Source organism: Urocitellus parryii, chromosome 2 (assembly GCF_045843805.1).
Source record: "Urocitellus parryii isolate mUroPar1 chromosome 2, mUroPar1.hap1, whole genome shotgun sequence".
NCBI lineage: Eukaryota > Metazoa > Chordata > Mammalia > Rodentia > Sciuridae > Urocitellus > Urocitellus parryii.
In genome coordinates, this window is record NC_135532.1 from 121,568,119 (window position 1) to 121,581,485 (window position 13,367).

The 13,367-nt window shown below is 37.7% G+C and overlaps 1 protein-coding gene across 2 annotated transcripts in view; it reads right to left on the reverse strand.

Moving 5' to 3' along the window:
* Positions 1 to 13,367, reverse strand: part of Kpna4 (karyopherin subunit alpha 4) — a 71,572-nt gene that overhangs the window by 31,417 nt on the left and 26,788 nt on the right. For both annotated transcript variants that reach the window (XM_026412083.2, XM_026412084.2), the window contains exon 2: positions 403 to 447. In XM_026412083.2, the coding sequence (XP_026267868.1) occupies positions 403 to 447 (45 nt within the window). The remainder of the gene's footprint in view (positions 1 to 402; positions 448 to 13,367) is intronic.

Here is a 13,367-nt window from a genome sequence, read left to right on the forward strand (position 1 = left end):
TAATACTTGAAAATTTGATAAAATTTATAAGTAACAAGTTTTCTCAAGGCCTATCACCTATTAATTATTAGAACTATTTATATATCTCTATAATGTACACTTTACATAAATTAATAAAAATTACAAAAAATGTGGTAAGTTGTTATATCTACTTTTGCACAGTGGACAAGTCCTATCTTGCCAATTTCAATAGCTTTTCAAAACTAGTCAAAACTTCCTTTTGTAAAAGAAAAAGAAATGTTGAACATCTAAGACTGAAAAAAAGCTTAACTATATTCAATCAAAAAAATTAGTTACACAACAGGAAATATATTTGCATAAAAATATATACTTAATGACTTCTATATATTCTATATTGCTGTTAGAATTATGCCTGGAAGTTCCAATATTTATCAGACTCACCTTCCTTAATTCAACTACAACTTCATTTCGCTGTCTTCTCATAGTCTACAAAAAAATAAAAAATAAAAAAATTTAAAATCACCTCAAATTCCATTACCCAGAGAAAACCACTATTAACATTTTAATGCACAACCTAATCTTTTCTTCTAGTTAAATATGCAGATAGTCATATATCACTCATCTCATTATCATACTATATAGGTGATTTTCCATCTTTAGTTCACATTTATATTTCTTTTAAAATTACTAGTATTATTATAATACTGGCTATATTATAATTTTAAAAACTGTTATATAAAATTTATTAAAAAAAAACAGATTGTCATTCTTTCTAATTTAACCATTCTATCACATCCAGTTACCACTCTTATTTTGTAACAATTTTTTTTTTTTTACAATTTTTTAAGTTAACTAATACATGGGTACATATTCATTTTATTCTTTCTGATAACACAAATGTCAAGATATATTAAGTGAAAATACTAAATCACAAAGTGATATTTACATGTGTAACAAATATCTCAAACTTACACCCAAATCTGAATTTTTTGAAACAGACTCTACCACCTCAGCAAACAGCAAGTCCATCCTTCTTTCCACAGATCCTAATCCTTGGAGCCATCCTAAGATTGTTTTTCTTCTCATTGTATACGTTTACTCATCCAAAGTCGCACCACATATCACTACCTTCTCCTCCACTAATCTGGTCCAACTAACCATTACCCCTCATCAAGATTACTGCAAAAGTCTTCTAACATGTATCCCTCCTTTTCTTACCCTCTATTTTTCTTCCTCCCCAGTCTACTCTTATCATAGCAGCCATAGTAATCTTTACACAATCTTTTATGTGCTATGGACTCCTTTGGCAGCCTGGTGAAATCAACTGAACATCGTTCAGTGTTTTTAAGTACACAAAAAATTACATGAGATTACTAAGAAAACCAATTATATTGATAGAGTTACTAAAATATATATTAAAGACAATATGCTTCTTAATTAGTGCATTAAGTGGGATCTAGCAGTGGGTCTAAGAATTTATAATTTCAAAGTAATCATGACCTTAAATGCTACTTCAAGATATCTGCAACAATGTGATATGTGATGGCCATGACAAAGTCACAGGTAATTTCAGTACTACTCTGGTTTGTTGACTACATTATGTGAAGAAACCACTGTTTCAATCAGAAGTTTAGTGAAAGTACTCCTAAATGCCCAGGCTATCCTGAATTCTACCCATAAATTCCATGGGGAAAAGGATCCAAGGACTCTTATCAAGAACTACTTGAGGGGCTGGGATTGTGGCTTAGAGGTAGAGCACTCGCCTCACATGCATGAGGCACTGGGTTCGATCCTCAACACCACATAAAAATAAAGATATTGTGTCCACCTATAACTAAAAAATAAATATTAAAAAAGAGAGAAATACTGGAAAGTCAGACAAATCCTGTCACTCTCCTTTTCAAAACCATTCAATGGCCCTCCACTTTAGAGTAAAACCTCAATCTTTACAATGGCTGAAGTTGTTGAATCTTCGCATCTCATTCACTTTCCAATTACCACCACTTAGACTTTAGTTTCTACCATTCTCCATTCATTTTGCTGTACCCACACCAATTTTGCTATTACTCAAACACACTGGAAACTCTTGCCTCATGACTAATATACTTTGTAGCAATTCCTAAACAAATGGAATTTTCTGCATGGATTCAATGTCTTAAACATCCTATTTACTAGCTCTCTGCATTTCGGTTTCCTTGTCTATAAAATGGGAGCGGTAAAAATATCTACTTCATAGGCTTACTGTAAGGCTTAAATAAATAAATATTTGTTAAGTATACAGTTCCTGGCACACAGCAGTATATGTGTTAATTATTATACTATTACTTCCTCAGTCTGAAATGGTATTCCCCACTATCTGTAGTTCTGAGTCCCTCACCACTGTTTTGAGGTCTTCCCCTTTCTGATCATCCACAAACTTCCGTCTGGGTACTCTCTCTCCCTTCTCTGCCTCATTTTTCTTCATACCACTTACTACCTTCTAATATAAAATTCTACTATATACTTTCATTTATACTGGTACCTCTGCCACTATACTACATTTTAACTTCTATATATAAGGAATAACAAGAAACAATTATTATCTTAAACGTTATGACTAATCTTACATGTACATAAGTTTTTGCTTCAATTTTCTTTTCTTGGGGGGGTATAGGGGATTGAACTCAGGGGCACTTGACCACTGAGTCATATCCCCAGCCATATTTTGTATTTTTTTTAGAGACAGGGTCTCACTGGATTGCTTAGTGCCTCCTTTTGGTGAGGCTGGCTTTGAACTCACAATCCTCCTGCTTTAGCCTCCCAAGCCATTGGGATTTCAGGTGTGTGCCACTACACCTGGCTCAATTTTTGACCAGACCATTTTATTCTAACTTTGCTTAAGTGAAGTTCTGGAGATCTTCTGAGCTTTGTTACAGATACAGATTTTAAAAACAATGATTCAATTATAAAAATACTAATGAATGAATAAATAAACATGAATAAAAACAATTAGCTAAGCACTACTATAACAGTTCTTAACAGAATTCAAGAAGGCAGATTATAGAAAGGCTGCATTTCCAGTTGCTCCATGGGTTGGTATTCAAACTGAAGAAGTACTGCTTCTCAACAAGGTGGGTGAAAAAGGGAATTCACTGAAATTCAAGATCAAACAGAGACTCTTAAGAGATCCAGAAACTTAGATATGTTAACTAAAGGACAAGAAAGAGCAAAATGAAGCCAAGCTGGTGGTGGCAGCGCCAATGTCATCAGTTTGCTACACAGGGGAACACAGGTGAAGGATAACACAAACTGAGAAATACGATGAAGAAATGTGGCAGGGGAGAATCTGTAGAACAGAGAAGCAGTTTCAATTTAGCTGAATGAGTTTCTCAGTGAGCTGGTGTCTGAAAATTGCTTGGTGTTTCTCGATTGGCAAGCAGAGAACTGAGGTGGAGAGGACTTCTAGAGGAGGCAAAAGTTGCAGGTTGCTGCTATGGCAGCACAGGAGATCAGAGAAAACACTGCCATACTGTCCTGGCAAGTGACTGCTGTGTGGCCTAGAGTGTGCCTAGCAGAATGAGAATGAAACAGGCACAGAGAAGATTATACCTAGGAGGGAGACTCAAGTCAGAGATATGGAGGGGAATGCAACTCATTTTTCCTTTGAGTCTGGCACCTCATGTGACCAGCTGAATAGGGTAGGGAAACTAAACAGGTGGACATGATTATACTCAATGATTACACTCTGGGACTGAGTCAGGGAAGGCAACATTTGTGGATGGTGGATTATGAGAGACTTGTGGAGGGTTAACTCCCCCACCCTATGGAAAGAATTCTAGGGAGGCACCTGAGACCCAGACACTCCGTATAGATCTGTACCTGGTTGGCCAAGGGGTGTATGCTGATCTAATCTCTCCAGAACCAATACCACCTAACCAAGTCCCAAAGGTCTGATTAGAGTTAAAATCCAGCCAGAGAATTTCCCACTTAGAACTGTGTAGCAGCTCCACCTTGGGAGTGCATCAATTTGGTCTATCCAGACAAAACGCCAATTGACAGCACTTTCCATTCACTCTACCATATACTGGTGAGAAGGGAAGCTGAGAGCTATTTCAATCAGCTTCAGTTGCAGAAACAAAAAAAGAGGAAGGGTTTAACAACCCCTAGTCCTTGCTCTAAGGAGTACACAGCTTAAGAAGCAACAGAAAGCAGGGCTCTCTGGCACAGGAAGAGAACATACATACATTCCTGTTGAAAGTTTTGACTATATCTGTGGAGACAACTTTTTCATTTTTCATTAAGAGTTTTCTCCTCCCCGAACCCTTTGGTGTTCCTACTGTACTGATTCTAGCATGGATATATATATATACACATATAGCCTTGTGCATTTTTTCATACTTTTAGCATTGTCTTATGTTCTTTATTTTTGTTTTGTCTTTTGAGGATTGGGGTTTTCTGTTTATTTGGGGTTTCTCATTTATTTCTCTCCTTTCTTCACCACCTAAATTTCTCCTACTACTTTAAAGCCATCACTTGCTACATTTCATCTGCTTTCTCTCTGTTCACATTTTGAACATTCCAAACTCTCTTCTACCTTCCTATCACGTCTTTTCTCTTAAAAAAGTGTATTTTTACCATCTTGAGGAACTATTTGGTTTATGTAATTTCTGCCTTCACCATTCACATAGCTGAGGTTATTAGTACTTGTAGATGACATAGTTGACAACTGTTGTTTAATGCCAAATCCAGTTCATGACTATTTATTATTGTTGCTGCTGGCAACTGCTTACCATTCCATTCCTGTTTTTGTGGTAACTAGTATTGTAGATGTTGCAGGAGGCATCAGGTATTTATTTTAGTGCTGTATTCTTCATTACCGTTGTATGTTTACCCCTTTTCTGTGAAGTGCTGGTAATCTACTAGAAAACTTCAAGTTCAGAAGAAAAACCGCTCACATTTGAGGAAAAATTATTTGCGTTTGAGGAACAGATAGGGAGAAAGGAAGGATGGACATTTCAGTCCCTGGAGATGAGTGAGACGGAAGAAAAACCGCTCACATCTGAGGAAAAACTATTTACGTCTGAGGAACAGATAGGGAGAAAGGACGGATGCACATGTCAGGAGGATAGAAAGGCTATAATGAAATTTTGTTATTCCATTTTTATTGGATTCTGTCTAGGTTTGGTTTGGTGTTATCTTGCTGGGTTGTATTATAGTAGAAATACGGGATCAGCAATTAGTAAAAAACAAACCGAAAGAGTGTTAAGTAAATTGTTAGACGAAGGAGGCATCCCAGTAAAATCAAGAGCAGTCAGGGCATACGTTGATACAATACAAAAATACAGCCCATGGCTTTTTAAGGAGGAGTTGTTAGATATATCACAATGGAACCATCATGGTGAAGATTTAAAAAGAATAGAAAACAACAACCCAGGGACTCTGCCAGTTGGCACATTGACATTGTGGGCGAACGTATCTGGTTTGCTTAGTCCAAAGCCTTCAGATCAGACAAAGGTAGAGGAAGGAGAAGACATATTGATTCAAGTAAAAGAGGTCTCTCAGGTTAGTCAGAATGAGGAAAAGATTCAAGTACAAGAGAAGGTCTTTCAAGCTAGTGAGACAGAGGAAGGAAGTTTAGAGCAGAAAAAGCCATCAGGGGAAAAGTTACAACAGGAGACTGCTAATAACACCTTTCTATCAGAGAGCGAAAGTCTCCAACCAACAGCACCACCTCTACAGGAGACTGCTACTAACACCATTCTATCACCAGAGGGCATAAGGGTCCAATCAACAGCACCACCTCCATATGCTAAGAGACTCCCAACCCCCGCAGTTGATAGTTGGGATCCTGAGACAGGATCTCAAGTATGCCCTGTATTTGAGGTAGGAGGGCAGCGAATTCACCAGGGTTTATTTTACAAAACAGTGAAGGAGCTAAAAGAGGCTGTAACAACCTATGGTCCTCAAGCACCCTTCACTGTAAGCTTGATCGAATCCATTACCAACTTAAACATGACGCCAGCAGATTGGGCTAATATGTGTAAAGCTGTGCTAACTGGAGGACAATACCTGTTATGGAAGGTTGCTAATGAGGAATTTTGCAAGGAGACAGCTATGGGAAATGCAGCAGCTGGTTATCCTCAGAGAAATCTAGATATGTTGTTAGGAAAGGGACCTTATGAGGATCGGCAGCAACAACTTGCATATGATCCTGGTGTATACGCACAAATTGCTATAGATGCACTTAAGGCATGGAAGACTTTACAAGGACATGGAGGTTTACAAGGTCAATTATCTAAGATAATACAAGGAGCTAATGAACCTTATGCTGAATTTGTAGATAGGCTTATTCAAACAGCTACCAGAGTTTTTGGGAATACAGAACAAGCAATGCCATTAATAAAACAACTGGCTTATGACCAAGCGAATCGTTGGTGCAGAGATATCATTAGACCATGGAAACAGGAAGATTTAAACAAATATATTAAATTGTGTAGAGACATTAATGAACAAGAGCAAGTCATGGCAGCTGCAGTAAAACAGGCTTTAGATGCCAGAGACATTAATGAACAAGGGCAAATTGTGGCAGCTGCAGTAAAACAGGCTTTAGATGCCAGAGACATTAATGAACAAGGGCAAATTGTGGCAGCTGCAGTAAAACAGGCTTTAGATGCCGGGCTAAGAACATGCTACAATTGTCAACAAGCAGGACATTTTAAAAGGAATTGCCCCATAGGAGGAGGGTTTAACAATACTAGGTATCAAAGGAATAGAATACCGGGTATTTGCCCACGATGCCGTAGAGGGAGACATTGGGCTAATGAATGCCGTTCTCAAACCACCATAGAGGGTACTCCATTATCAAAAAACGAACAAGGACAAGGTTTTTATCCACAATATCGTGGACAAAGGCATCGGGCTCCGTTGCCAAAAAACGGACAGGGGGCCCCAATGCTCCGGGGCCCCAAACCACAAATATACGGAGCTCTGGAGGAACCCAGCAACCCCAGCAACCCCATCAGGGTAGTGCCCAGGGCATCAGATCCCTCATCAGACAAACCAGAGGGAGCGCAGGGTTGGACATCTGCGCCTCTGCCAGAGCAGTACTAACTCCAGAGATGGGAGTTCAAATCATTCCCACAGGGGTGAAAGGACCTCTTCCCAAAGGAACAGTAGGCTTATTATTGGGACGCAGCTCTTCTACTCTAAAAGGACTTTTGATAAGTCCTGGGGTAATTGATCCCGATTATGAAGGTGAAATAAAAATTATAGCCAGTTCTCCAAAGGGTATATCAGTAATTTCACCAGGAGATAGAATAGCACAATTACTAATAATACCAAGCCTACATGATAAATTTTCCAGTCATGTTGTAGAAAGAGGTTCCAAGGGATTAGGCTCCACAGGTGTAGATTGGGCTATGCTTTCTTTAAATTTAGATTCTCGCCCCATGCTAAAACTAAATATTCAAGGACATGAATTTAATGGGCTACTGGATACAGGTGCAGACCTTAGCATTATCTCTCGTCAAGAATGGCCAAAACATTGGCCATTACAACAAGCCACTCAAACGCTTCGAGGCCTAGGAGTGGCGAATAATCCCGATAAAAGTGCAATGGTATTAGATTGGAAGGATCCTGAAGGATGTGAAGGAACTATACAGCCATATGTATTGGATCATCTTCCTGTAAATTTATGGGGACGAGATGTCTTAGATCAATTAGGTTTGACATTAACAAATAATATCAATCAAAATGCACCCACTATTATGGCTAGACAAGGTTTTAGGAAAGGAAAAAGATTAGAAAAACAAGAACAAGGTATAGCAGCACCAATACAAATAAATCAAGGAACAGACAGACATGGGTTGGATTTTCACAAAGGGCCACTGAGACAATAAAAATTACCTGGAAATCAGAAAGACCAGTATGGGTCCCTCAGTGGCCCTTGACTAAAGAAAAGATACAAGTAGCCCATGATCTGGTCAAACAACAATTAGTGGAAGGACATATACAACCTTCTGTATCTCCCCATAATACTCCCATTTTTGTCATCAAAAAGAAATCTGGTAAATGGAGATTATTGCAAGATTTAAGAGCCATTAATAATGAAATGGTCATTATGGGACCTGCTCAATCGGGGATTCCTCAGTTGTCTGCTTTGCCAAAAACTTGGTATGTTTTAGTTATAGATATTAAAGATTGTTTTTTTTCAATTCCAATTCATCCTGAGGATAGTCCACGTTTTGCATTTACTATCCCTGCACTGAATCATGAAGGTCCTGATCAGAGATATGAATGGAAAGTACTCCCTCAAGGGATGGCTAACAGCCCAACTATGTGTCAAATTTATGTTAACAAAGTAATCCAGCCACTTAGAAATCAAAATCCTGAGCTACAAATATTTCACTATATGGATGACATATTATTAGCACACAGAGCTAAAAACACATTGCTAGAATGTTATGCCACACTTACAAACTTATTAAAAAATTATAATCTAGAGATAGCAATAGATAAAGTACAATTAAATTTTCCAATTAATTATTTGGGAGTTCTATTATCCTCAACCATGGTCCGTCCACCAAAAATTCAAATACGAGTAGATCAACTCAAATCACTTAATGACTTTCAAAAGTTATTAGGAGACATAAATTGGATAAGACCTTATCTAGGTATTCCAACAGGAGAATTGGGACCTTTATTTGATATCCTAAAAGGTCCATCAGATCCAAATTCACCCCGAATGTTAACGCCTGAAGCAAGAAAGGCATTAAAAATCATTGAAACATATATGGAAAATATGCATTTGGATAGAATTGATATAAGTTTGCCTTTATTATTTATTGTACTATCAACAAAAAATATTCCTACAGGAGTATTTTGGCAAGAAGGTCCATTATTATGGATACATTTATCTTATTCTCCTAACAATATTCTTACTAGGTATCCTGAGGCTGTAGGACAATTAATACTCAAAGGAATAAAAACAGCAAAGGCAGTGTTTGGAATTTCTCCTAATAAAATTATTACTCCATATACTATGAATCAAATTGATGAATTAGCTAATGAGTTAAATACTTGGGCAATAATCATGTGCAAATCTAATGTTTCATTTGATAACCACTTACCATCTAATCCTTTATTGTCTTTTTGGTCATTGCATCCTGTAATTTTTCCAAAAATGACAAGAAAAACACCTATCATGAATGCTCCAAATATATTCACTGATGGGTCAAATAATGGTACAGCAGCAATAGTTACCCCTGATCGAACTTTTACATTTTTAGTACCCAAACAATCAGCTCAAAAGGTAGAGCTTAATGCAGTATTACAAACTTTTGTGATGTTTAAAGATTCTATATTTAATTTATTTTCTGATAGTCAGTATATAGTTAATGCTATAGTATCCCTTGAAGATGCTGGTAGGATTTCCCCTTCTTCTACTGTTTTCTCTTTGTTTTCCACTATACAAAGTTTAATCTGGGACAGAAAAGATCCATTCTTTATAGGACATATCAGGGCACATACAGGATTGCCTGGAGCCCTTAGTTTGGGCAATGATTTAGCAGATAAAACTACACATGACGTACATATTTTCTCTATACTAGAAGAAGCTATAAATTTTCATAAAAGGTTCCATGTCAATGCTAATACTTTACAAAAGCGTTTTAAAATAACTAAGGAACAAGCTAGACAAATAATAAAACAATGTCAAAATTGTGTGACCTTTTTACCACAAGTTAATCTTGGAGTCAATCCTAGAGGATTGATACCTAACCATATTTGGCAGATGGACGTCACACACTTGCCAGAATTTGGAAAATTAAAATATTTGCATGTTACAGTTGATACTTCTTCTGGATTTTTGATGGGCTCCCTTCATGCCGGAGAAAAAACTAAAGATGTTATAGCTCATTGCTTACAAAATTTTGCCACTGTGGGCATTCCAAAACAGTTAAAAACAGATAATGCCCCTGGTTATACATCTACTTCTTTTAAACAATTTTGCTCATCATTTGGCATTACTCATATAACAGGAATCCCATACAATCCACAGGGACAAGGCATAGTTGAAAGAGCTCATCAAACTATTAAAATGTACTTATTAAAGCAAAAAGACGGAATTGGGAAGGGGTATATATTCCCCAAAGATAAACTTAAAATAACCCTTTTTACTCTAAACTTTTTAAATTTGGATTCATCAGGACTTAGTGCTGCAGAAAGGCATATGTGTCCAAAAAATGTACATAAGCCCAAGGTACTTTGGAAAGATATTCTAACAGGACAATGGAAAGGTCCTGACCCAGTAATTGTCTGGAGTCGGGGGTCTGTTTGTGTGTTTCCACAGGAAGAACAGCAGCCGATTTGGATTCCGGAGAGATTAACTAAAGTCCTGACCCAGTGATTGTCTGGAGTCGGGGGCCTGTTTTTGTGTTTCCACAGGGAGAACAGCAGCCGATTTGGATTCCAGAGAGATTAATTAAAGCAATTTCTACAGACCAAAAAGAAGATGATTTGGCTCAAATCCATAACAGCTGATATCCAAAACTCCAATTTGGCTATCCTTACATCTGCAACAGAACCAGGATGCTTTTTTCAATATCTATTTTATTCTATTTTGTTTTTTGAGCTCATATAGACCTAGGTTAATGTTTTGCTGATCAGTTCTATATATATATATTTTTTTTTTTTACTATAGAGTTTTTAAACATTGCAATGGAGATTTCACCTGTAAAAAGTTATAAGGCCTTTACTATTATGTTATGTGTTGTATGTATTATATTATGTGTGCACACTTGTGTTTTGTGTTATATGTTTGAATGTACATATGTCCATATATCATATATGATTGAGCGCTCATAAAAAAAAAAAATGGATCCAAAATTTTTTTTTTATTCACGTGATTTAAATGGTTTAATTTAAATTGGGTAAATAACTGTTAAGAAGGTTAACAGATCTGTTTGTTTACTTTCACCTATTCTTTTTATTATATTTAATAATTCTTTTCAAAATAATGTAAATTGTTAAGAAAATTGTTTTCTTTTAGTGCCTTCTAGAATGTTACACAATTATTAATATTAACCATTATTGCCAAAATTCCTATCTTCATCCCAGTGCCAGTGAAGATAATGTAAATTGTTAAGAAAATTGTTTTCTTTTAGTGCCTTCTGGAATGTTACACAATGTTTTCTTTAGCTATTATTGTCAGAATTTCTATCTTCATCCCAGTGCCAGTGAAGACAATGTAAATTGTTAAGAAAATTGTTTTCTTTTAGTACCTTCTAGAATGTTATATAATTTTTTCTTTAGCCATTATTGCCAGAATTCCTATCTTCATCCCTGTGCCGGTGAAGACAAAGATAAAACTAATCTACAATCTCTGCAATAGCCATCACTGAACCGCTTACAGAACTTGCCTAAACTATGTGTCACATGTATGCATTGTGAACTCACTTGTATGCATTGTGAACTATCTGTTGGTGCAGCGACTTGTGGTAGTGTTGGAGTATTTTTGCTGATGATGTCATCGGTGGTACAATTTTTCCAACAAGAGCTGTCAATTGGCTTGGTATATCTTCCTCTCTTCTGCTTGTCATGATCGTTCAGCTATTTGGGGGCCAACAGAGGTGAGGCAAAGAACCTCACCCCCCCGCTGGTACCTCTCCACAGGTGTGGCTGTATACTGGACCGGTAGTCAATGACGGGTAAGATCCAATTACAATGGTTCCAACCTAAGACAGGAGGCTGACGCCCTGAGGTCAGCTCATCCGAAGACGGGTAAGGACCATATGTAGTATTGGACAACCTAAGGCAGGCACGGTCCCTAAGCCACATGCTTGTTGTTTAAACAGAGAGGGGGAGATGTTGAGAGCCACAGCCAAAGGGGCCCCAGAAAACTTCCAGCTGCCAGCAAACTCCCAGCTGCCGGCTGATGATTGGCTCACAGTGGCCCCAGCAACATCTAGCTGATTGGCTCCTCTGTGGTGATGTTCATTGGGCTGTTTCCCTGCCCTTCAGACTGCCAGCTGATGATTGGCTCACAGCGGCCCCAGCAACATCTAGCTGATTGGCTCCTCTGCGGTCATGTTCATTGGGCTGTTTCCCTGCCCTTCAGACTACGGAACTGCTCATTGGGGGACTTCTTTGGCTCCGCCCACGCGACCTAGCCAATCGGCCTCAAGAGCAGGAGGATTGTGGGAGGTGGTTGTTGGTGTGTGGGAGAGGCTTCTGGAAGCCGGTGGTGGCAGTTGGGCTCTGAGGGTTTTCCTGAGGAGCTGTTTTGTTTGGCGTTTGTAGTTTTAAAAATAAAGTTTGTTTCTTTTGATAAGTGGCTCCTGAATTGTGCCCAGTCAGACTGCGGCACACAAGTAGAGATTTGCTACTGAGCAAAAAACCCAGCAGAGACAGCATATCTTTCTCTACACACAAACCAACCATGTTCAGACTTCAACAATACTTTAATACAAAAAATAGGGGAGATGAAAACCCCAAATTAATTACCAGGGCCCAAATAGGAACAGTAAGGAGAGGGGTAATAAGCCCCCAAGACTGATTTGTGGATGTAGGTCTGACCCACTCCTACAGCAAAAACAGAATTAACACCAAGACTGTGGACACAACACCCCTGAGGAGTGTCAATCTAAGTTGCTCCCTTACTCCTTTAGAATACAGAGTGTAAGTGACGAAGAGCAATCAGAGAGGGTCTATCTCACATCCCTGCTGCATAAACACAATCACCCCATCTTCAAGGATACCACTCTTGTGAGAACTCCAGAGAAAGTAGAATTCTCAAACTTTAACCCAATACACACTGTATCAAAATACACTAATCACCACCAAAGAACTATCAAAGAAACTACTACAAAATCCACTGGGAAATATATTGAAAAATTCAGAACAACCTGACATCCCAGAACACTTTGCTAAGGGAAGGATGTGCCCTAAAAAGGTCCACACAATAGAAGTGAAAGAAAAATCCATTCAAATAGGTACCCAAAACTCAATACGATTAATATGAAAAATAAAAACAAGGTAGTAACACCTTCTAAGGTTCATAATTCACCAGCAACTGACTCCAAAAATATTAAAGTGGATAAAATATCAGAAAAATTCAAAAGGATTATTATAAAAATATCAATAAATTTGAAGCAAACAGAAAAAAATAACTGAATTAATTAAGAAAGTTAGTACAGGATGTGAATCAGGAAATTTAAAAAGAAGATAAAGATATTGAAAAAGAACCAAACAGAAATCTTGGAAATGAAAGGAACAACATACTAAAAAGTTTAGTTGAAAGTCTCTCCATTAGAACAGGCTATTCACAAGACAAAATATCAGACCTGGAAAACCAAGTGGCCATCCTTGAACACTGAGTATTAAAGAAAGTAAGTAACCATGACCAGAATATAAAAAAACTCTAGACAAAC